The sequence below is a fragment of the Equus quagga genome, chromosome 17 (assembly GCF_021613505.1).
Source record: "Equus quagga isolate Etosha38 chromosome 17, UCLA_HA_Equagga_1.0, whole genome shotgun sequence".
NCBI lineage: Eukaryota > Metazoa > Chordata > Mammalia > Perissodactyla > Equidae > Equus > Equus quagga.
The window spans coordinates 24,152,637-24,179,088 of NC_060283.1; the positions used below are offsets into that span (position 1 = coordinate 24,152,637).

Sequence of the window (26,452 nt, forward strand, 5' to 3'; positions counted from 1 at the left end):
CTCTGCCATTGTTGTCTTTCTGATCCCACTAAAGCAACTTGTGTCCTCGTCTATGAAATGAAAGATAATAAAATCGATCCCATGTACTATTGGGGAAAGCTAAATGAGAACCTTATCACAGAATAGGTGTTGGGTAAAAGTAAGCCATTACAAATTCATAATGAATACAAAATACTTAGAACTTTAAAGGTGTAAAGTATAGATCTTTATCTTCTTACTTATCCTAGAAAATATCTTGTGGGCTTTTAAATTTTGTGGGCGACCTAAGGACAGCCTTGTAAACAGGATTTCACTTTTTTCAGTGAGTTGTCTATATTAATAGAATCTCTTATTTTCTTTCTTTACTGTCACTGCCCTCACCTCTCTTGATTTCTTTCTGTTATTAGAAGGAAGGATTTTGTGTGTATATAGTGACCCTTTTGTAAAAAGCCTTTTCCTTAGCATTAGTTTTACATGCTTTTGCTTAGTATTTCAGTTTTCTGAAATTTATTCTTATTTTATGTCACCCATGTCAAGAGGAGATTCGGTTATCTTGAGCTTTTTCCCCAGAGCATCACTTCAACTAGCCCAGGAAGCTAATAACTTGAAACAGATCTTTCTCAAAGTCATAGTATCTGATAGTTTAGATTATCTCAAGGATATTATTGGATCCGATACACTAACAATAAAAGAAAGTAATTTGACTTGAGAAGAGGGAATACATTTTTTAGTTTTTTCAAAGAGAGCTCATTTATAAAAAATGTTTTAAAAACATTTAGACCTCTTTATATTGTAACTAACTAGTTACAATAATCCAACATCTGCTAACTCCTAAATAAATACTGGTACCCCTAATGGAAATGTATGCTATAGCGTTTTCTAGGTTTAAAAACTCATTGATGGTACTGAACTAATTTCAGTATTGAATTTTTCTTTGACAGTGTTTTTGCATTACTTGTTTCCAGAGTAATCCTGTTCATTCATAGTTGTTTGCTCAGTTCCAGCTTTGAAAAGCTGAAACTTGAAAGAAGCAAACACAGACTGCAGAAACCACGAACTTCTTGTATTTGACACCCTTAATGGTTGCGTCTCCTTCAGTTATCTCTGGGCTTTACTAAATAGTTGATGAAAAGAAAGACAAAAGCCTATCAATAATGATTAGCAATTTCTGTACCTTCAGATGATTTTCTCTACCTTTTGCTTTTTCATTTTTGCATATTGAATAAGATTCGTAAGTTATCTTACTTGTCTGACACATTATCTGTCTAAAGTTTTTGTTAAGACAGTACAAAGCTTTCAAGAGGTTGGCAAGGTTCATGTTTTTTTCCATATAATAATCAAGAAATTCATATTATAATTGGTTTTTATTAGACAAGAATTTAAGCTGCCCTTATCCACCCCTTTCCCAACCATAAAATTATCCTATGAAAGTCAATTTGAAAAGCTACCAATTTAAAAGCTTTTCAGATAAGCTTTTCAAGATCAAAAATAGGTAAGTACTCTTGGAAAAACCTTTTTAAAATAATTTTTCTGACCTCTACTGTTAATCTTCCACAAATTATTTTCTTTAAAGATCCATATTAGTAACTATTTTTACAGCAACTGTAATAATATAGTATAGTGTCTCGGGTAGTATGAACTTAATGGTAAAATCGTATGTTAACATTAGCAAGTATTTTATTGCTTTTCATATATAATCACGGAATTCTTCATACAGATTTTCAGTTTATGTTTCTTGGAATATCTGCACGGGTCATGTATTCTCTTACCTTTGAATACTGATTTTTTCAGTCTAAGAATACATAATCACGGGGCCAGCCCCATGGTATAGTGGTTAATTTCGGCACACTCCACTTCAGTGGCCTGGGTTCACTGGTTCGGATCCCAAGAGCAGACCTATGCCACTTATCAGCCATGCTGTGGCAGCAACCCACATAAAAAGCAGAGGAAGACTGGCACAGATGTTAGCTCAGGGCTAGTCTTCCTCAAGCAAAAGAAATAAAAATAATCACTATGTTCACAAAATTTTTCTGCTTAGAAAGACGTTATAGCTTAAAAAATGTGTCAGTTAGTGCAGAATTATTTATCTGACAGTTTTCCAAACTTTTATTAATCTATAAATCGTTTTATTGACTGCCATTTGCTAGGTGCATATGTCCTTATAGCAACTGCTTATCATCATCTCTCTCTCTCTCTCTCCCCTTTGAATAGCATTTAATAAATCCTTCTTTTTTTATAGGTAGTTTTATATTGCCACTACAACTTCAAGGATGCTGGAAAGGAAAACTTAATAGATTGATTTTTTAATAGCCTGCTCTCAAGTTGACTATAAAAAAGAAGCTCATGCTTCCAGTTTTGATTAAATATTCTATTTCGGCAATTTTGAAATACATACTGTTTTTCCACATTTATTGGTTTGTTATTTTACAGTTGGATTTAACTTAAATAGAACTGAACGGGTTATTTTAACAAACTCCTTCTTCAATAACAACATACTTAGCCCCTTTTTTGAAGTAAAATGGAATCTGTTAAATAAATTTATAATACTTCTAAGTATAGGTAAGCTCTCTTAAGTGCTGAGCACTAAAGAAAGGACTTTTTTTTAATTAGGAAAAATGAAGTGTCACAGAGAATGAAACTTCATGAAGCAATAATGATTATCTTCTCTAATGACCAAAAATGTAAAATAATTTGTAATAACAATAGGAGCAAAATGTAGATATTGAATCCATAATATCCATGATGATGGATTTTCCAAGCATTTGTTACTCGAAAATATTTTCTAAACACTTCATCCCTCAACTTCACTAATTTGCAAATTAAAAAGTTACATCTAGCAAAGATATTTTCTACTACATAAGTAATCCAGATTGTTCTATTGTTGTGTCTCTGATATGGATAATTTTATGTTTAGTAGGCTCCATTCAGTATTGTTTTTCTTATATTGGAAAACATAAGACCAATGGTAGATTATATTTATTAGATTTCATTTACGTGAGATGCTTACAGCTATGCCACTCATAATAGCATTGATATTTAACAAATATAATTAAACATCAAATCCAGGATTTCTGAACCCTGGTCTTTTCTTAATTCATTAAGATGCATGCCCACTTAAAATTATGCCCGGATCTATAGAAATTATGAATATATGTTATACAGAACTCAGATTCTAATGTGTAGGTATGCTTAGAATTTTATACATTTCTCTATGATATGTATTTGAAAGCTTTTACCATTATAGAAAAAATAGAAAAATTTCCAGATCATGTACATGAGCTTTAATGTCTGTTCCAGTGTGTGGAAGAATTATCCTGTGTTGTCTTCACAGTGTTTCTGTGTTTATAGTGCCTGTTTACCTGTCTTATCTCCTTTTATAACTTGTTTCATTGCCTGCAGTTTCAGTCTGTATTCTTCAACCTAAATTCCTGTAGATATATGACTTGCAGCTTAAAAGCAATTTTACATGGAGTTCAGATTTTGAAGAAAAAGAAATCCTGCCTTTTTCTGCCCTCTTGTGGAGTATCCAGTATGTGCTACCTGCAGTTAAAGAACCTTTGCGTTGTCACGTTCTTCATGAGATTAGTGAAGATACCTGCTTTAAAAAAGATTCAGTTTTTATAGTATATTTAATATGTTAGTAGTTAGCTTACCTCCACCTATTTCTGTAAGAACAATTAAAACTGGTTAATTTATTTACCAATTTCAAAATCCTGAAATGCAGGTGCATCGTGCCACGAAGCAAATGTAGCTCTATGTAATGTGTCTAAATTTTTATATTCCTTTACTAAAGGGCTTTAATTATTTGGTTAACAAATAACCCTTTGACAGTTATCTATGCGATGGTGCGAGGGTATAAGCGTGAATCTAGAAGCAAAAGTTATGATTTTCTCCAGTCACGGAGTTAGTCACTGGTAGAGCCTGGACTGATCGCTGAGTCCTCTGCCTCCCAAGGCTGGTGCAGTTTCCACGCAGGATTCTTTCACTCCCAGCAAGTCACAGACTATCCCACTGCCGTGATTGAAAGAATTCATATTTGTAGATTCTTGAGACATTTTATGAAAGTGGCATAATCACTGAAATTTTTTTGTCATCCCTCAAAAGAATTACATACATCCCTCCATAAAACACGGATCTGAACCTGATCATGGGGGCCCATCATAATGAACCATAAAAGCAAACCTGGAATGGCCTCAATTTAGCATGTCACCGTCATCTCTTCTGAATCTTCATCATTCCACAGCCACGTAGGCCTGGATTTTACACACAAGCTCTGGTGGCCATACTTGTGGTATTAGCTCAGCAGGTAATGTTTATCTTTGGGATTGCCAGCATTTTGATTTCATGAACAAAATGGTTACCTTTGGTTTTCATAAGAGCTTAGGACAGTAAGTCAGAGTCTGATAACCAATGGTTTTACACTTCAGCCTCTGAAAGACGCTGAACATATAAAAATACTTCTTGGTTTTTAATGTGAACTTTTTGTCCTGCGTGCCAAAGGTTTTTTTTCTTTTGAGGAATGAGGCTGTTGGCCCCTGCCTAAGTTCTTTCCACAGCTGTCCCCCAGTCATCATAGATTGTTAACCTGGCCAAATAATATTTAAGAAAAATGAAATTTGGTAGTGGATATAACCTTCTAAAGCAACAGAATATGTTTTCTTTCAACCGAAGGAAACTGAGTATGGCTTGTTTATTCAATCATTCATCCATTCTGCTAATACCTATTGTGTGCCAAGCACTATTCTAGGACCTGGAGAGCAGACAGAAAAGAGACTCCAGGTCTGCATGGAGCTACATTCTAGTAGAGGGAAACAGAGAGCAGGTGATAAGCATAATAAATTATTTAGTTTGTTAGAAGGTAAGTGCTATGGGGAGAAATAGAGCAGGAGGGATGGGGTGAGATTTACATTGGCTAAGGGAGGCCCCACTGAGAAAGTGGCATTTGAGCAAAGACTTGAAGGAGGTGAGGAGTTGGGCCATGTGGACATAAAGCATGAGAGCACTTCAGGCAAAGAGAATAACTGTTGCAAGGGCTTATGCGATGAATAGCAAGAGGGCCTGTGTGGTGTCAGTGGAGTTGTAGAAGATGAAAGGAGAGACAAATGGAAGGAGGACAGAACTGTCTCTTTACTGCCTTGCAGACCATTCTAATAATTTGGGCCTTCATTCTAAGAGAAAGATCTGTGATTTGGAAGATTTTGAGCAGAGGAGAAAAATGATCTAATTTACATTTTAGCAAGATTCTTCTGGCTGCTCTGTTGGAAATAGATTGTAGTGTGGTAAGGGCAGAGGCAGGAAGACCAGTTAGGATGCTGTAGCAAAAATGTAAGTGAAAGATAATATTAGCGTAGAGCAGTGGGGTGAGAGGAGAGAAAGTGAGAAGTGATCATCATATTTGGGTTATATTTTTTAAGGTAGAACCAGCAAGCCACTACTAGAGGGAATGTGGAAAATGAAAGAGGGTGACTCCTAAATTTGAGATCGGAGCAACTAGATGCTATTTAATGAGATTTTTAATAACCAGTGGTGCTATTTAATCAGATAACAAAATCGGAGGAAAGAGCATGTTTAGGGATAAAAACAAGTTTGGTTTTGGACATGTTACGTTTGAGTTGCCTATTAAACGTCTAATGGAGGTGTTGGGTAGTTGGTTGGATATATGAATGTCCTGATGGTCAGGGAAGAGGCCCAGGCTGGAGATGATAATTTGTGAGCCATGGGCATGTGAATGGTTTTTTAAAATCACAAGCTTGAATGAAGTTACCTCAGTGATTAATATAAAAAGGAAAGTAGTTCTATGATTAATTACGAGGGTATTCCAGCCAACACTTAGTGGTTGGGAAGAGAAAGAACAGTAAAAGAGTGGCCAGTAAGATAGTAGGAAAACCAGGCAAGTATTTTGTCCCAGAAGCCAAGTGAAGAAATTGTTTCAAGGAGTCAGCAGTTGTATCATTGTTGCACCACGTGGATATGTCCTGAGAGGTTGAGTTGGATGATGACAGAGAATAAACCATGGATTGAGGGACATGGAGGTTGTTGGCAATCTTGTAAAAGCTGGTATGACATGGATTGTGAAGGAGGTGAAGAAGTGGAGATGGCCAGCAACTCTTTGAAGAAGTTTTGCTAGTGAGGAGCAGAAAAATGGGATGATAGTTGGAGGGGGATGTGGGCTCAAAGATAATTGTTTTTAGTTTTGTTGTCATTCTAAAAGTAGAAAGTATTGCAATATGTTTGCATAGGAATGATCCAGTGAAGAGGGAGAAATTGAAGGTGCAGAGAAGAGAGAAGCTAATTGTAGAAACAAAGTTTTTGAATAGACAGGAGGGGATGGGATCCAGGGCACAAATGTAGGATGGGAGTTGTCCTTAGGAGCAGGGACAATATATAGGTACAGATGTAGGTATGATAGTGGGACTTCTGATCGCTTCTCAGTGAAATAAGAGGTGAATTGTCAGATGAGAGTGAATGGGGCAGAGAGTGCTGGAAATATGATGAGAGAGGAAGGGCTGGAAACAGTTGACTCGGAATGTGAATTGACTAGAGAGGTTTCTAACTTTGGTAACTGGATAGATGTCAGTGTCATTAATTAAGAGTGGGAATATGGAAAAGAAATCATCTATGCATTGACGTGGGGCTGAAAAATAATTTCACCGATAGACATGTTCGTTTGGAGATGCCTCTGGTTCTCTCGGAGAGAATAGGCAGGGTGAGAAAAAAAGGCCAAGAATGGAATCTTATAAAATACTAGCATTTAAGGAGCAGAATCAGTGAAAGAGTGAGTAAAGAGAGGTATTGAGAGAACCAAGAGGGAGCTGGGTTCTTAAGGTCTGAAGAACAAAGCATTTAAGAAGGAAGAAGAAATCAATAGTGATGTGTCCTGTACAGGTTCCCGAAGTATGGTATAGATATCGCTGGAGGTACATAAGCTTTTAGGTGGTAAACATTTTTTAATTTTAATATTATTGGTTTATTCTAATGGGCATTAGAAAAAAATATATAACTAACACATCAAATCTGTGATTTATGAAAAGTGGTACTTATTTTCCCTTTTAACATAAAGTAATGTAAGATTAAACAGTGACTCTATTTTTTTTTTAAAAAAGTTATATAAGTAATGGTACTGGTACCTATGGAAAAATCACAGCAGTAGTGGGCAAATGAATAATGTGGGAAGTTCTAGGTGTAACAGTTTAGAAAGTCATTGTTGACTTCATTTTATCAAAAGTACTTTCTATACAGTGGGGAGATAGTAACAGTAAAACAACAAGAATCAATTTTAGGGTAATAGAAGTATTAAAGTGAGCTCTCTATACGTAGTTGAATTACTTTTAGAGCCATTGGCATAGGTTCTAAACTATAACTCGTGTTTCATCCTGTCACTGAGTGACTAAAATAACTTTAAAGCAAATAGATAATGATACCAAGAATCATTCTTTAGCAAACGTATTAATAATAATAGGACACAGGTAAGAAAGACTTGAAAAATTTTTTCACTTGTTAGGAACATGATAAACTAATTGTGTTTGAAATAAAGTAAGAGACAATTTTGGCAAGTGGATGAAAAGACAGGACATTTCTCAGGAGGGTATTCTAAGCCCCAGCATGTAATATACACAAAGCAAGTGGGTTTGCTGTGTTTCACCAGGGCTCCTGGAACTGAGTCACTGCAGACTCGGCTGTGATGCTCCAAGAGGATCGAGACCGAGGGCAGCAACTGAGCTGTCACTTGAGACATTTCAGTAGCACTTCTTGAAGTCAGCCAGGCTCGGGTAGCGCTACAGCTTGTCACTCAGTTTTGGAATATTTTTGCTCATTAACCTAAAAATAAGTTGCAAATTTACAATCTCTCTGAATTACAGACTTAACACTTGAGTTGTCTGAATGGTCTTTGCCAGTGTTAGAGTTACTGTCTCAACTCTCCAAAAGGAAGTCAGTTATAGTTTTAAGATGCTAAATTAAGTTTAGATCACAATTCTGTTTCCTTTCTGCTCTGCATGTTGTGTGGGGACACCCACTGGAAGACATCGTTAGTCATATTTTGTGATCGCTTGTCTGCAAATAGGACTGGAAAGTTATATTTAGACACCTATTTTGTGTATAGGCTCCATTCTACATCAGGTGCTTACTGTGATTGCCTCCACTCAGATCACTAAGGGCAAAGTGGTTGTACACACCAACAAGAAAATAGGAAGGATGAGCAAGATGGGGTCTGTTTTTTCTCACCACCGTTAATTATTGAACAAGATATTTTTAATATGGTTTGTTGCTAAAGTCGTAGGTCAGGCTCCTGATAGGAACTGAAGGGGGCTAGCTCTGACTTCTGGGTGTATACACTTTGTGTGTAGTCAGGAAAGCAAGTTCATTAGATGCTGTCTTTCTTTTTAAATCTCCAGTTCCATTCATTGTTGCAGATGTTTTTAGAGGTATTTCAGCTTATGTTAAGCTTTGCCATCTCATATAACAGGTATTTGCATGCTCTTCCCTATTCAAAAACATTATTCCAATTGGGAGAACTCACACACACTAAAAATCTGTTCTGCATTGGTAGAGTGAGCTCATTTTTTTAAAGTGATTTGTGCCTCAGAAAATTCTTTATGTGCACTGTGAGCCAACTTGTTCAAATGAATTCTCAGTTTTGGAATTTTTGTTTAAAACAGTTAGCACCAAGTATTTAAACCCTTTTACAAATTTAATCATTGAATGCTCTCTACTCAGTTCCATGGCCTGGACATAAATCACTTGGCCCTGGCAATCACTAGAAAAGAGCATTAGTGAGATTCAAAATACATAACTGAGGATACCTGACATATATGTTTGTGCGTGTGTGTGCTAGTTTGGGTTTTTCTCCTCCTTTTTTCTTCCACTGTTATTTGTAATTACTAATAGTCAAATTTACTTCATACTAAACTACTGTACTTTTTCACCAAGAAAATCTCAGTAATCTGTTACTCTTTCTTAACCACCAAAGTTTAGTTATGACCTTGACAGTGCGGGAGAAATTTAAATCAAATTTCATAGCTGTTGAAAGGAGCACAGCTTGGGATTTGTCTTGTCATCTCATTTAGTTGCTTTTTATAAGAACAAACCTAAATTTGCCATTCAGAATTTGCCATCCTCAAAGCAGTTTAAACCTCTTTGGCTGTCAGGCATTGCTTAATAACCCAGTCAGATAGCAAATATCCAAGGTGATGTTTGTAAAAAATAACAAGCATATCAAATTTCAGAGAAAAGAGCTGGCAGTCAATAGCAGCTCGTAGGGTACCTAATGTCCATCAAATCTTCCGCTTCCTGCTTCAGGGAACTATGATAATAGAGCCGTATTTCCCTTGATGATGTGAAATACAGCTAGGGAAAAACTCACGTGAACAAAATAGTTAAACAGTTCACCACCTGTCTCACATACACTGGTTCAAAACCATAAATGTTGAAAATCGGGAGAGAGTAAGATCCTGGGAACCATGTCATTATGTGCAAAGTGGCCACTGAAATGAGTGCCTCCAGGTGACTTTCATTTGGTGACATAAAGCAAAAGGGAGCCGTATGATGGCATCATTTATTTCTCTACACTTTTCACTCGAGTTGGTGCATTGGCGCTGTGTACTTAGGGGTAGGTAGATATGCTCAGATCAGAGTGCCTGTCATAGCTCCACGTGCCTGAAGTGAAGTCTGCACTCAGAGAATTAGGGATCTTTGTTACTGAAATCCACGAGGCCCTGCTCAAAACGTTCTGTGGTGGAGGGACAGTGGTGGCCTTTTTTTAAACCTTGGTTTAAATATCATATCCGCCACCCATACCAATGAAAGGGACAATTCCTAATGCTCTTCGTCTTCATATCTAAGTCCTACAAGATATTATGAGGCTCAAGACCTGATCAATTATGGAATAACTAGGATCTTGGGTTCTCCTTTCAAGTTCTCCTTATAATTCACTTAATCTGTGGAGTAAAAGGATGAAGTGGCCATTGAGATTTTATTGACCTCAGCCTCGTATTGTATCCTCGCTCTAGGAAAACAGGCAAACCTGATATGCCTGACAAGTACTTGTGACGATAGGTCCCTTCCCCACTATGCATATCTCGTCTCTCTGCCTCCACTTGTAGTTTGAGAAAGAGGACCAGAGTTAAAGTCTATTGATTTTCCTACTAGATTCCTTTCCTCAACATCAGCAGCTGACCACTCACTTGCAGCAGGAGAAAGGAGAGGCGAATGATAAACCCTAAAGATTGTGGGTAGCTAGGAAGTCTGAGCCCCCCTCCCCCAGGCCATCTGTTTGTAGGCTTATTCTAAGTATTAAGAATTGAATGAAGCCGGCTCACTGCAAGAGTGTGTGGTTGAATCACATGTGCTGAATGTAAGCTCACTGACCACATAAGAACTTTAATATCGTTCTGCCTTTTGCAAAGTCAGTGAAAATTGTACCAAACCTTGATATGTGATGATGCCACTGTGGGTGGCCTGTTTCCTTCACTGCATACACCCTGCTTTCCTGGTTTCATGCCCAAATTGTTTTCTGCAGCCCTTCCCCATAACCCGCTCTCCTCCCCCTCTCTCGAAAGTCCTAATCTTACTCATCCTTCAAAGCCCACTTCTGCCACATGCCTTACCTGACGCCTTAATTATAAGTAATGTGTAACCAATCACTGTTCCCGTGCCTCTCCTTCAGCTTCTGTGACTTGCCATGATAGTTACTTTGTACATGACACAACTCTCCTCCAAAACTTCTCTAGCTCCTTGAGAGCAGGAACCAATCCTTTGTTCATCTTCATAGCCTGGCCCACCATGTATTCCACACCCTCCTCCCGACTCTTAGCACATAGAATGTCCTTAAATGGCAAATTATTTTGCTGATGATATTTCAAGTTTGAGCTGCTGAGAATACCTAGTAATAAAGAGTAATTAACTTGTTTCCACCCACTGTTTACCCAGAATACTTTATGCTGAACCCACTCAGCATACATATATAGATATAGATCTTCTTTTAAGGTCTGCAGCTCCCACACCGTAGAAGGGAGAAGAGAACACGAGTCATGTTGTCTCGCTTGTCCACTAGAAGCTGACACATCTAATAGGTAGTCTGTATTCTCCCACCTCCCGTCTGTACTGTTTTTAATGAAAGTTACAAACAAATGTCCTTGTTAACCCTCACTGAAAAACTAACGTTTATGGGTAAATCAGTAAGTCTGAGAAAATCTGGTAAATTTGTTTCCACAGCATTCTTACTTGAAACAAATTTTTCCCTAGGCTGAAGTAAGCCAGAGATTTAAATTTAATAATAATAATAACAGCTAAGGCAGGTAATTTTCTTTTCTTTTTTTCAGTATAGCTTCTGCGTGGGAAAATCTTTCATGGTAAACTTCCAGGGAATGTTTAAACTTCCCTGTTTAGAGATCTGCTCTGATCTTTCACGTTTCTAGAGGAAGCTGCTGAGGGCTTGGATTCCGTCACTCGAGTCATTTCTTCCACAGCCCGTATGTCACAGTGTCTGTGTCTCAGCTGACACTGACTTTGCTCCCTCTGCTTTAGTCACTTAAGGCTCCACGGCAAGACAAAGAGACCGGATTTACAGTCTGTTCTCCTTTTTTTCCCTCTAAAAGGAGGCAAGGAGTACAGGTCTACAGCAGCCAGTACGGCTCTGAATTGTTGGGCAAAGCAGAGTCCCCTACCATGAGTGAACAGAGTCTTCCCCAGGATGGAATTTAACTCCAAAACATGTAGTGAGAGGGATACACACACACATACACACACACACACTTGTGTTTGAGGTCACATTTTTTTAAACTCTTCTCATTCATTCGCCTCACCGGGAGGGAATGCCTGTGTAATCCTGAGATTGCTGATTTCAAGTCTTTAATGTGCTCTGTTTTCTATCTGGCACTGCACTTTTAAGGTCAGTCAGTACATAACCATTACTTCAAACCTCCTGGAAAGAATTTCATTCAGCAGTAGCTGCTGAATGAGAGCATGTCTAAGGAGAATGACTTCTGTTGCAATGCTTTCTCTTGTCTTTCCTAAGGAGAGGGCAGCACAGAGCAGAGGGGGTGAGACAGCTTCATTCGTCTCTCAGGTGCAGTCATCAGCAACCTAGGTTTCACCCCAAATCAAGGAGTTCTGTGTGGTTATGTTCACAGTGGTTTCATTAATGGTATTCCCAAGAATCCTCAGACAGTAGGACTGTAGCTCATCTCTCCATTTCAGATAAAGAACCTAGACACAGAGAAGTAAATTGACTTGCCCAAGTTCACATGGCAAGGCTGCAGCTAAGGCAGGATTTGAATTCATACCATGGAGTGTTCCCCTCAAAACAAGGTCTGCAGGACTCTGTCCCACCTCTGGAGGTGGAAATCATGAAGGTATCTGTTCCCAGTAAGGTTTCTTTCTTCCTCAGGTATACCTTTGACTCTGTGTGGTACCAAGCCCCACGTGCCACCCACAGTTAAAGTGTCCTGGTAATACTTTAACATAATTTTGCACAGCAGTGGTGAGCAACTGAAAGATACACTTGTATTCACTTCATGATTTATTTTACTACCTTTTCTAAGGGACAGATATTTTACTAGAGAAATAAATATCATGAAATGATGAAGTAGGTTAAATTATGATAAACATTCACAACGTGTTTCTAGGTTACCTACTTACAAAAAAAAGAAAAACAAAATTGGTTTTATGGCTCCATAATTTGTGTGCAGTTGGAGTATAACATAATCCTGTTAGAACAGGGATATTAAGAATCTCTTTAGAAGATTCCACTGTTCGCAAAGAACGTTTTTCTAACATCTGTTACTTTGTCTTCAGAACATACAATTTCAGATTCTAGCTCCCATTACAAATCAGTTTAGTTATTATTTATCTCTTAGAAATTCATTATACAACAGGGAGTAAAGGAGTATTATACTTATTTGTTGTATGAAAAAAAAGTATATTAGAGGGAGAAAGATTTGGTGGGGAAGACTGAAGCAAAAGAAACAACCTAACAGGAGTTATTGGGCTGCAGAGAGGTAAGTTGAGTTAACATGGTATCTGTAGTCTGTTTTCATGTTGTAAGGCAGTGAATTCACACTATCTACTAAAAACGTCCTTTAGAGAGCACAGAGCAGACTGTGAGGCTAGTTTCTAAATTTACTAAATATTGTAGGATTTAGATAGGCTGAGCAGTTGAATCTGAATTAATTGCTCTTTTCTTCTTAAAGACTGGTGAAAATGAACTCTGTACTGCCTCCAGCATCACACACACACACTGGGAGTTGAAATTAGGCAAATACCCCAATAACTTCTAAGATCCAGTTGCTCATACTAAAGGTTCTGAGTTGGTTATAGCTAAAAGGCCTTGCTAAAAGAGATGATGTTGGGGTAATAATAATAATAGCCATTTACCATGTATTAGGGCATGGTCTATCTCTTTACATTTAATCACAACAACCCAATGAAGTAGATACTGTTCTTAAACTCAATTTATAGAAGAGGAAACTGCTTCCCAAAGAGCTTAAAAATAACTTGCCCTGCTTTACACAGCTGGAAAGTAGTAGAAGCAAGATTTGAACTCCTAGTCTGGCTCCAGTGTGTACTCTTATCCACTGTGCTCTAATCTTAAAAGAACTGCATGAGCTGGTCATTAATTTTACTTGACTAGCTTTAGTTGCTTGGCTCCTACAAGGTCCTAATACCTCTCAACTTACTTGTGGCATTTCTTTATTGTAACTAACCCTAAAGGATCCTCACATTCCCAGCCAGGCATCTCTTACCAATTTATGGGATTCAAAAGATAAGAATTCTTTTTAACAAGTAAGTGGTTACCCAACTCTGATTAGAAAATGGAAAATATTCTAGGACTTTTGTAAACAGAATTAATATGAGAAGTGAGAAGGTTCGCTAACCTTCATAATGAGAGGAGTTCCTGAGAACTTAGTTTACTCTGAAAACCCATTCAGTCACAGGATAAATTGGACTTTTATCCTTTAGGAGACTTCTGCTTTGACAAGGTGTATTAAATATTTAGTTATTTTCCAGAACACCCTTGTAAGATAGGTTAATATTAATAACCCAATTTATGCAGGCAATACTCTAAGCACAGAAAAGGATGTTGATATGTCTAAGATCTCATAGCAGTTCTAGAATCAGAAATACCCTTCTTGGAGTTTTATGCTTAGTTGCTGTATTGCCTTGTAGTCTTTTACTTCTAAGAAAAACCAAACTGACAGGATTTGAAGTAGATGTTGAATGCTTTGCAAGTACAGAGCGTTAAGCACGGAAGAGTGTTTCCGTTTTCACCTGGGACGTTGTTATCTAAAGCATTTCATTTAAATCATGTAGTTCCTTAAAAAATAAAAAACTCGTACTTCTCAAGGTTAGTCTAAGCCTTAGAAGCTTCTCATTTTTGCATCAGCAAAGAAGAATAGTCATATGCATGGAAGATGACGTGTTAGTTTTCAGGTGTCTTTCCATTTTCCCTTCTCCAACATCTGGTGTTTCTTTAATGAGAACATCATCTCCACGTCTGCTGGGAAGACAAGTGATATCTTTCCACGTAGGCAACTTTTTGTAGTTCCCCAGTAAGCTGGAATAGACCCATCCTATAGTCCAAAGAATAGAAACTTTCGTTCTTTCTGAAGTGCTTCAGTTCTCCCTCAGACAACTGGAAGGAGTAATTTAAAAATTAGGCAATTTGACTTTCTATTATTAGCCTTGAAACTTTTGTAAACCATACCACAACTCTAAACTAGTCTTTTTAACTATTAGTCTAAGAAAATTGCTATTGACAGTTTTAATCCAAAAGCATATAGTTTTTATGATCATTTTGATTCTGGTTACTTCCAAGAAATATCCAAACCTAAACTTCTTATTCTTCCTTTTATTTTCCCAGTTCTCTCTAATCCCCTTTTCTGCCCTCTTTCTGAGAGACCTTGGCCCCAATTTCCTGAGTTGGAGGACAAGACATTCTTAGAATGCAGAAGGCTTACTTCAAGAAGGTGTCTGGGTTTAAGGTCACGCAGGAGGACTCATTTCAGCTTCGGGATCTTAGGCACATCATATCTTATAAATTACCTCTAAAGCACTTTTTAATATTGCAGACATTTAAAAAGATGAAACCAATTAAATTTTTATGATTGGAAGAGGGTGGAAGAGAAAAATAAGAGATGCAAAGGTTGGGGAGGAGAAAGTCAATGCAGAAAACACAGCTAGCATTTCACTGGCTTTCATGTTAAAAGTTTGTCCTTGGCTTTTGTAACATTGAGTTTTACTCAGCCTGTGTCAAGGTGAAAAATGGTTTGAAGGCAAATTCACCAAAGCTGAAGTCAGAGAATATTCACTAGGGATAACGTGTTTTAAAATTATCAACATCGTTGTCGTTATTTCCTCTCTGCTTTTAATAGTCGTGCTTATTTATATCCCAATTAAGAATTGTCTCTGGGAAGTGCAATGTTCTTCATAGTAAATTGGGGGTGCAGAGTTGTTTGTTATCGCTCTGTTTTATTTTAATGCTCTTATGCTTAGTTTTCCCGTGCTTACCTGCACATACTAGATGGTGAAGGCAGAAATGGAGGCAGATCAACAACCCTTGTCCTCTCACAGGAGAATCTGGTGAAACAGTGACTACCATTCCTCATCACATGCACATATACACGCACACCCGCCACGCTTTCCATCACTGTCACATTGTACTTCTCATTGGCTCACAGACACAAACGAGAACTCCTGTTCCTGGTGCTTTGCTCTCCACATTCTTCCTTCCTGCCTAGAAAGCTGCCTTGTCTACTTCTGCTGCTGAAGAGGTAGCATTGACTAATGGAAAGCCAAGAGGCTTTGCAGTAAGGTACACCTGATTCAAATCCCGGATCGACCACTTACTGTTTGACCTTAGGCAAGTTACTTAATTTCACTGAGAACCAGTTTCCTTATCTGCAAAAGGAAGATTAATAATACTTCATTAGGTTTTTTTGAGAGTTAAGTGGAAGAAAAATCAAAGCTCTCAGCAAATATTGACTCTCTTCCTGTAGTCGCCCCATTTTAAGTCCTACCTATTCTTCAGAAGTCACGTTCAACCTACTCAAAGCTTGTTCTCTGAAGCTCTTGCTTGGCACAGCATGCTACCTCATTATTGTTTGTTGTCTTGTATTTACTGTCTCCTCAAGTTGTTTATGAGTTTCTTGAGAGCTGAAGCTCTCTTGAAGCCGAGAATCCTCAGATTCTGACAACCTTGTTGAATATGGTAGCCTCAGAGGTGTGATAGTATAGAACTGGGAAATGGAGAGTGACTCCCTAAGCGTGCGATCTAAGTCTAAACTCAGTAAATTGGACACAATTTTGAGTCCATGGTTTTCTGCCACAATAAGGGAAATGGCCTGAGGAGGGTTTTCTTAAATTATAGAATCTAGAAGGGAGTCCTTAAATCCAGAAAGAGACTTCTTGTGTTTCCATTGCTGCAGAGAGACCTTGATTGCGTACATACATCTTTTGGAGATAGCATTCTCTAAATGATAAACTTTTAGAGCATGTTTGAATGTTCTGGTAAAGGAGGGAAGTTACCTATACACACTTACCCAAAGACTTGTCCTCTACTAGGGAAGTTGTGGGCTCCCACTGAACATGCCTCTTCCTTGACAGTGCACATGAAACAAGCAAGGAAGAGGACGGCTTTTCAGCTAGCCAGATCCCTGCCACATCAGACACAACAGCCTAGTAACATATTCCCCTGACCATCAAGTCGAGCTGGATAGTGGCTCTTTATCCATATTAACACACAATCCCTGATAAGGTTAAAACTCTAAGTCTCACTGGCAAAATTGTAGTAGAGGTCAGGTTCACTACACATTTCAGAAGGTATCAAAGAGGTCTCTGATTACATTCAAGATTTGACATTTTATGCTTAGGAAAATCTTTATCTGCATGACTAGAATTTGTTTTCCAGAAGGAAAATAAATACCTTTGTGATACTGCAGTCTTAAATGTGGATTCTCCCCCACAACCATCCCCCTTTAAGCCCTTGGTTTTTAATTTATAATCTCTTACCTTTGGGTATATCTTTCATTCTAAGCTATGATGCAAGAATGGTATATTTCTCTGCTACAATTCCTCTCTCTCCAGACTTATTCAGGCGCTAATCTGTAATTTCTCACCTTTGAAAGGCAAATAGAAGGAAAATTTCTGTTTTAGGATATTTTTGACTCTCGTAGAAATGTTTCAAAATCATTCATTATGAATGGGAATGAGATCTTGGGACTTGGTCTTTGTTGATGGAGTTTTTTTCCCCAAATACTTTGTTCTTACAATAGCCTAGCAGGTGAAACTTGAACTTCACTGCAAAGTCTTGAGTCACAATAATGATCTGGCTTCAGATGCTCCAGCTCACTGATTGTTGTGTGTTCTGCTGGAGAAAAACTGACACTGTCACCTTTTTGCTCTTCTTGATACTTGGGGACCTTGAGCCTTGGGACTACTCAAGAGAGATGTTTCTAATGTTCTCTATCTGTGTCTCTTGTCATTGAGGTAATTGTCATGCGAAAACCCTGGACAACAGCCATGACAAACAGAAATATTTTGACAAGTCACAGTCACTGGACGCTGCTGAAGAAGAGCCCTCTGAGACAGGAGCAGAGGAGGACCCTGTGCTCTCTGCTGAGAATTCGGGGGGGGACTCAGATGCCCTTAGACTTGAAAGTAAGTTGATTTGACCTGAGCTGTGCTTCTGGGATAAAATCAACTCTCAAGCTTTAAACTTAGAATTTTCTCTCCTCTCAAGAGTTTGTTTCCTTCTTTTACAGTCACACACTGCATTGTGGAATCATGAGGGTGACCCTCAGGTGGGGAGCCGGAAGACAAGCTATAATGTGAAAATGCTCTTCACACTTCTTTCTTTTTTCTGCACCTCAACAGCTTCTTTTGCTAGAACAAATTTGATTCATTTATGTACCAGTCTTTCTTCTTAATGTTATTAGTCTATTGAGTAAGTCATTGAAAAGAAGGAAGATAAGTTGTATATACACTATCCCAATAAAATTTAAAGATTTGGAATAATGGGCGTAACTACCAGGCCTTTTCCTAAAACTCCGTTTTATTGAGCTGTGCCTTACTGAACAGTTCTTAAGATTGTCAGTCAATTCATAGTTGCCAGAATGAATGACTTCTTTTTAATACTCAGCCTGCTTAACCACTTCACTGCGTTTGGAACTGTGCACAACTCCCCACTTCTTGAAACACTCACACGTGTCCTTCTGCTCTTGGCTTCTGGGATATCACTTGCTCTTGGCTCTCTTCGTATCCTCAAAACATCCTTTTCAATTTCCTTCTCTTATTCTTTACTTTGCCCCTTATTTTTTGGGTTACCCAGGATCGTAAGCTTGGTCTTCTTGTCTTATCACTCTCTGTGTTATCTCCTGATGTTTCAGATACTTTTGAGTATACCAATGATTCCAAATCGATATTTTCAGCTAAGACATTCTCTACAACTCCAATCTTTTTTCCACTGTTTTAGTGGTCTGTTTTTCTGGATGTGCCATAGGCATTTCAGATTTAACATATCCAAAACTGAGCTTGTCCTCATTTTCACCCTGTTTCCGGAACTGCTTCTAATTCCTGTGTCCCTGCTCTCTGTTAATGACACAACCCATCCAGTCACCACTGTATCAGATCAGTCCCTAAGACCTGTTCAGTCTGTCGTCTCTTCATCTGTTCCTTCTGCCACTGCCTGAATTCTGACTTTCTTTATTTCTGCCTGGGCTATTGCAGTAGCTTCATAAGTGGATTCCTTGTATCTAATCTTTTACTTCAGTCTATGTACGGAGAGAGAGAGAGGGAGAGAGAATGTGTGTGTGTGGGTGTGTGTGAGTGTGTGTAGGAGAGAGAGAGAGAGAATACATGTAGTTGGTAGAAACTGTAAGGAGCAGTAGCAACCTCTGTTGCCAATTTCTTCTGTGTCCAAAGAGTTGTTTCTAAAATCAGATCTGATCCTGTAAGTTGCCTGCATTCAAAATTTTCAATGGCTGTTAACCGTGGGAGAGTCCGAATGTCTTAGTGCAGGGTATAAGGTGGTTTGGCCCTCGATTCTGCCTCCAACTGTACCATCTTCTAGTACCCTACGTAGCAGGGAGTACAAACCTTTCATCATCTCCCTCACATGCCGTGCTGCTTTGAGCCTCCATGTCTTTGCGCAGGCTGGGAATGGCCCCTGTGCACTCTGCTTTATGTGGACAACTCCTACAATCTCCAAGATGCACTCAAGTGTCACCTCCTCTGGGAAGCATTCGCAAAGGTCTCCAAGCATTTAGTTGCTCCATTTGCTGTCTTGTTCCTGCTTTTTGTCAAGGCACATTTCATACAATATTAATTGCTTGTATGTCTTGTCTCCCAGCAGACTATGAGCTTCTTTTGTATCATGTCCTGTATAACTTTATATTCCTGTATACAGTAACTATTTGCTAAAGTATGAAATGTGACGTTTGCCTTCCTGTGTAGGTTGGGTTAACATATTTAGCACTTACAAAATCCTGTGTTTCCTTCTAAGTGATACTGTATGTAAAAAATGATGTCTAAGAGAAGCCAGCTAGACCTCCAAGGGGAGGTTATGACCTTCACCTTTGCAGTTTGAGAAATTAGTTTAATCAGTTCTATCAGAAATGTTTGGGCTTTAGGGAAACTAACTCCCATTTACCAACTCGAAAGAGATCGATTCTTAAGCTAGACAGCCAGTCTGCTCATGTCCAATGGGGCTCCTCCTTTCTGGCACCTGGCAGCCTCGTGTCTCTTTCTGGCATCAAGGTACCCACACAACAAAATGTGACGTCATGAAATGGCTTGATAAACTCAGAATCCACACATATGAAACTGAGTAACGACAAGGGATATTTTATTCAGTTTCTGGAAACTGTCCCTGTTCCAGAGCAGTACTACTCCCTAGTGACCAGAATACTCATGACAACCAAACTCGAGTCTGTTTTCCTAGGACCATTCAGAATCAAACCTAACCAAATTCTTGCTCTGTGTCTCCTGAATACCTCCTTCCTTGAGACAGAGTATAACCTAGTGCTTAAGTTTCTTTAGTCTGTGCTCCCCATCTAATTCCATGCCATCTCCATGCTGAGGACACAGTACAGTTGCGCGGGCTGAGACTAGGTGTTTTCCAGGCCCCTTCAACATCATGCAAACAGTTTCTTAGGTGGATTCCTTTTCAGATCGCTGATTTAATCCATAGTATGATGATGACTTACTAGTTGGACTCTCAGGTACTAACTTTGCTTTACCATAGGTCTAAACTCTGAGAGTACCTTCTTCTTTTCCCTGGATGCTGACAACATGTCCATGGTATACAGTCGTGGTATAAGTTAGCAAATTCATACCAGCATGCCTCCTATGGTGTGGTTAACAGAGTCAGAAAAACTCCATTTTTTAGTACAAATATTGTGTTATATTAAAAGCCAAGCAGAGACATTAAAGAATTTTTGAAAACTCTGTAGGAAAATTTAAAGAAATGCAAATAGTTAAGCCCTCTCCAGTAACCATAAACTATTATGATAATCACTGCTTTTTGTGATACTTTATAATTTACAAAGCATGAATTATGTGTTAACCCTGTGAAATAGATATTATTATTAAGCCCATCTTAGATGAGAAAATTGAGACTCAGAGAAGTTAGGTGCCTAAGATCTTCAGTGGATGGCGTAGCTAGAGCTCATCCTCAGGCCTTCTGATTCCATACACTGTGTCCTTCGCCTGTGATTCTGAAAAATAAGGGTTTGATGGGTTAGAACTGTATTCTTCAATTGCTAAGGTCATTTTTAAAGAAAACTACTATCTGCTATTACTATTATTTTATAAAGCAAAGAACATTTTAATGTCAAAAAAGACAATCTCAGAATAAAGGTCAATCTTTCACCAAAATGGACAGTTGGCAACCTTACACCATCAAGTGTGTATCTGGACGTAAATGTGTGTGTGTGTGTGTGTGTGTGTGCGCGCGCACAATAACTTTATATGCATGTCCTTTTTTCTTTCTCATTTTGCTGAGGATTAGTGAAGACTGTGTCACTGATTAACATGTGAAAAGCACTGCTTTCAGACCTCCTCATCTTGTACTGAATTCCTCCCAGGTAAACTTGACTGTGGAAGGAGGAGCGTAGGTTTTGTAGTCAGAGATGTTATCAGGTCCTGGCTCTACCACCTGTACTACTTGTTAAATCTTGAGCCTTCTTTATCTCACTAATTTAAAAATAAATAAAATGCCTCAGTGGTTTTGAGCATTTAAATGAAATAACTTAGGGAAACATTTCAGTGCCTGGTGCACAGTTGGAACTCAGCCAGTGTTGACTTCTACAAGCATGGGCATGACTCTGCTGCTTCTGGACTTACGGGCTGCTTGTGAGCCAGAGTCTTCACAAGTACATGCACATAGTCTCTGCTCAGTTCAAGGGAGCCCTGCATACTTGCACAAGAGTTGTGACAGGAAAGGTTCCCTGTTCGCTTTTCTTGCTTATCTTCTCAAAATTCTCTATTTTCTCTTGCTGTACTGACCCCACTAGAAGAAAAAGGAACACCATTCGTGCAAATGAGAACGCATGGTTGTTGTTTTCTTCTTAGAAGTAAATCATTTCCCTCCCTGCCTTAGTCCGAGTGATTTAAGCTAAGCCTTTTGTGCTTTCTGATTTCTGGCTTGAAATTGTATGCTATTGTTTATGCATTAAATCTTAAACAAGTCCACAGCTTTACACTCTGACTTCAGAGTCAGATGGCTGCCTTTTAAAGAGGACACTAGAACTCAAGACAGAATTGCCCAAAGTCCTATGGTGATAGAGTTCTAATTTGAAACCAAGTTTGTCTAATTGCATAGTATACTCTTTTTTTGTGTGAAACAAAGGGACATATTCCCTTTATGGTATTATTCTTAAAGGTAGAATGTGTCTTGCTTGCTTTCAGAAACCACAGGCTAGTACTCACACCTGTTGATGTTAATCATATCAGACTTTCTGGAGGAAACGTTTTGAAAGTCAGATGTTGAAGGAAGGATTTTCTTTGGCTGGTCATTGCTTTGAAAGTGTGATTTTTATTGTCAATCTGTTTTGTTTTGAATGTAGCACTTATCTTTCCATCCTCTGCTCCCTAAAACTCTTCTTGAAACCTCTCTTCCGAGATTATTATACTGCTTTTTATCAAATACAGTCACCTTCGTTCAATTATCTTCTGATGTTCCGCTCCCTCTCGGTAATGTCCCCAAGAGTCATTGTGTGGCCTCTGCTTCTGCTGCCTTGGGTGCCCAGTCTCTCCCTGGGTAGCTCATTCCATTTTCTGACCATTCAAAAGTCATTCCTAATAGTGAGCTAAAATATAACTTCTCATTTCTAGTTCTGCCTTCTAAGGCTAAAAGTTGGTCTTGTCTCTCGTTAATATCACATCTCCTTAGATATTTGAAAGTGATTATTGTTCCTGCCTACTCCACCCCTCGTGTTTTCTCTTCCTTCAGCTGAGTGTCCTCATTTCCTTGAACAGGTCCGCTTCTGTTATGGCTTCTAGTCTTTTCACCAACCTTGAAGTAATCTCTGGAATTTTTAAAAATCTTTTCAGCAAAATATTTTTCAAGCCTGATTTTTTGTGTGTGCAGTATATCAGTTACCCTTCCTCTGGGGTCAGGAGCTTTGAAAATCTCTTAAACTGAGGTGCCCAGACTCCACCAAGACTCTCCAGGTGTGTGTGGAACACTGCAAGGTTGAGCTGGACCTCTTCTTCCTTCTTTTTTCTCTCTCTCTCTTCCTTTTTTTCTTTTTCTTTTCTTTTTCTTTTCCTTTTTCCTTTTGTAATCAGGACTATATATGCTTCTCCCCATCTCTCATCCCTTCTCCTTTCCCTGTGACTCTTGCCTGATTACCTAACATGGCGCAAACTCAGCTGTACACTCTCCCAGCACCCTGGGAGAGGATTCATCCCCGTCAAAAACGTGAACTCATAAGCCTCCCTGTGGGTGCTCATGGTCTCTTCACTTCACAGTGTTTATTCTCCTTTTTCCGGTGTGAAAATGGTACGTGTTAAAGAGGATAAAGGAAAAAACAGAGATATGGGTCCCGGTCTCTCTGTTTTTAGGTTATATCGTACCATCTGTCCCACAAGCAGCAAGCCTAATATTTTCTTTTTCTTCTTGCTTCAAGCATAATTTAAAAACCCTCTGAAATTCCTCTGCAGTCCAGACTTTTCACCAAACCTGAATTCTGTATTTCCAACAGCTTATTGGACAGTGTCTGGACATATGTCCCTCCATCCATTCTAGTCTAGGCCGGGAGCTCCATGGTTGTTATATTCTAAGCCCTCAGCACATTGTGAGACACATAGCAACAGATGTTTACATGAATTAATGAATAAGTGTCTGAAATCCCAATGCTTCATCCTGTTTATTGCCCTTTCCTCACTCCGTTCTCTTTGTCAATAGCATTCTGTGTTCATACTCACAGATACCCAAACTGCAGTCACGTAGCAGAAAGCCCACTGTGTCACATTAGGCTTTAAAATCTTGGAATCATCTTTGAACCTACTCTATTCTTTGCCATTATATCCATTTCATTACCAAATTCTATTTTTCTCCATTAAAATTTCCTCACATCCTTCGCTTTCCCCCTCCTTTAAATTCCCCTTCAGCCGCACCCTAAACCTGCCTCTCCTTATATAACTCGTGTTTAGGTTGTTGAAAATGCCTCTAATTGGTCTCTTTGTCCTCTGTCTTCCTTCTCTCCTCCACCCCCAAATCCACTGACTGATTTACTGCTCTGGCCTTCATAAGTATTACGGCTCTCATCTTGTTATTCTTCTGCTTAACAAACAAGATGCTCCCTTTACAATGAATCTTCTTCCTGACTTTCCCAGACCTTCTCAATGTCACCCACCTTCCCCGAGTGTCTTATTTGCTGATGTCCTCTATCTACATTCTTTGTTCTAGTCATGTGAAATAGTGCCTGCCAGGTGCCTCCCTTACGCCTGTATCAGTGTGCATGTGTCTGGGTGTGTGATTATATACATACGTGCTTTTCTAGTGTCGTCCCTCTGGGGACTGCCCTCTCTGGCCCTCTGTTCTGTCTAAATCCTGCCTCACATAGTCTGCCTTAATCTAGAAAGCATTCTGTGACTACACTCAAATACTTTTTTCCTCTAAAAAGACCATTTTAATATGATTGTCCCGAATTGTTTAACGCCTATAGTTTTGTGTCTCCAACTTGATTGGATTTAACTCCTCAGGGTCAGAGTCCTCAGCGCGTGTTCTTTCTGTTCCCACCTGTATAGCTTATAGCACGGAGATGGGCACATAGTAGGCTCTCAGCAAATAAGGTTGGTCTGTTTTTTTTCTAACTCATAGCACATTTTTGATCTCCCCATTCCTCACCTTTATTTAATGTTGTTCTTTAGGAATAGCTATCACCCCAACCCCGCAGCCTTTGAAAAGGCCTGATGGCTGCCAGCAGCAGCCAGGAGCATGCAGCAAGTTCCATAAGTCTCTCTTGATTTGAATACCGATTTCCATCCATGAAAGCCCCTTTCTCTAAGAGCTTTCTAATAATAATATTTTTTACCATACGGTAAGGGCACAGGGAAGTATTCATCTTTGGGAACTCGGCTTGCAGAACTCTTTGCAACTAAACAACATGCATGCTTTCTAAAAAGTAGTAGTTAATGAAGGGAAATAGGCTTCATACCACAGTATCCCTATGCAGCTCCACCTGGATGCTGGAGAATTAGTTACCTGCAGTCTGCCTTTGGCCAGAGGCCACTTTTCTTTAAGCCCATCTTCTTAGCTGTGGCCAGATCTGTCAAAAACCCTTTCCTGTCTCAGGACCAGATGCAAGGAATCCCATGGTGGCCATAGGAGAAAGAAGGGGAGGAAGCTAAAGTAACAGGAGGATACTTAGAGACAACTGTGTCGCTACAAGTCAGGTACCAGATAGTTCTTCTAATTAAGCTGCTGTTTGGGATCGCTACAGCAACCCTATGCAGCTGCGTTCCCTGGTCAGCCACTGAGGAATCTGTGAATCACATAGTGTGCCAGACATTATGCTAAAGACACGATGCCTGCCTCTCTGTTGTTACCCTTCAGCTGGGTTGACAATACTATAACAGATGACAAGGTGTTAGAGCTTAAAAAGTCTGGACTTGCCAGCAGGACAAGGCAACGGCAGGAGCAGGAGATCCTCAAGAACCTCACAAACCAAATTATTCCTGAGTTCCCATTCATTCATTCTACAACGGTTTGTGCCTGCTGTGTGCCAGGTATACTGTTGGACATTCAGAATATGGTAGCAAACAAGATAGAAACTGAAAATTACAGCTCTTTGTCAACCCTACATTTGTACTACTGGCCACATAGTTTAGGCAAGTAACCAACCATTTTTATTTGAATAGCCTTCTGCAGACTCCTATTTTACATAGTGCTTGTTTCAGAATAATAATAATAATAAACAATAGGAACTAGCAGATTGGTTCAGAAGACCTAAAAGAAACTTACCTGAAGGGACAGTAGTACATTTTATAGTCACTTGTTAACAAATGGAAGAGCTCTATAGCTTTTTCAAGAAAGAATAACAGAGATTTCCAGTGGTACTCCCAGCCTGACAGCACATCTTCCCACTTTCTGGACTAGAAGATGGGATGGGAGATAGAGATGCCACCAGAGCTAAGGGTGACACTGCACACCTTCTGTGAGTGGGACTCAGAGCTTTAAGTTGATTTTAGCTGTGGTAGTCGGCCATCTTTCTCACCCCACCCTCCTCAGAGAATTCTGTGCATTTCGAAGATAAGTTATTCACTGTGGCCATAGGTCTGGTCAATACAGATATGAGATTCCTGACCTTGGCCTTGTTAATGCCATGTTCTGAATCACTGAACCAGCCAGAATTACCAATTGAAGATTATTGGGATAACGTAGATGGCATTTTGTGAGCAATCAACCCTGAGCTCTCAGGTTGTCTGGTGGGTACATGTTACAAAAGGAGGCATTCCATTTTGTTATCTGTTTTTGTACCCTGTCTACTTCCAAAAAGGATTGGAGATGACTTTCATGGAACATGCAGTATAAGATTCAACCATTAATTCAAAATAGCAAAAGTTAAGTAGTAAAAAATTAAAATTAAAAAAAAGGAAAGCCTTCTATCGAGAAGCTCAGATCAATTTTTCCCTGAGCTTCCTAGTTATCTGTGCTTGAAGGGAACTTGTAGGGTTATGTAACCGTCAATGTATAATAATAGTAACATATTGACATCTCAGGAGAAAGAATTTTTACTAGGCCATTGTGCTGAGAAACATCCATAGGAGTCCTTACAAAAGACACTTGAGCAATATAACAAATAATACCTTGATAACCATTTCAGGATAAAATTACACTAGTATATTACTATTTCTTATATCAGCCATTAGTGAAAATGGTAGCCTCCGTGTGGAATTAGGATAGTTTCCCATTAAAGAAGTCATTGTTCAGTTAGGGAATTAGACTATATAGTCTGGACCTGCAGCTGTGATA

The 26,452-nt window shown here is 39.0% G+C and overlaps 1 protein-coding gene across 1 annotated transcript in view; it reads left to right on the forward strand.

The window, feature by feature from the left end:
• TTC17 (tetratricopeptide repeat domain 17) overlaps nt 1-26,452 on the forward strand; it is a 108,355-nt gene that overhangs the window by 49,139 nt on the left and 32,764 nt on the right. The window contains exon 17 of the mRNA XM_046643753.1: nt 17,461-17,631. Within this exon, the coding sequence (XP_046499709.1) occupies nt 17,461-17,631 (171 nt within the window). The remainder of the gene's footprint in view (nt 1-17,460; nt 17,632-26,452) is intronic.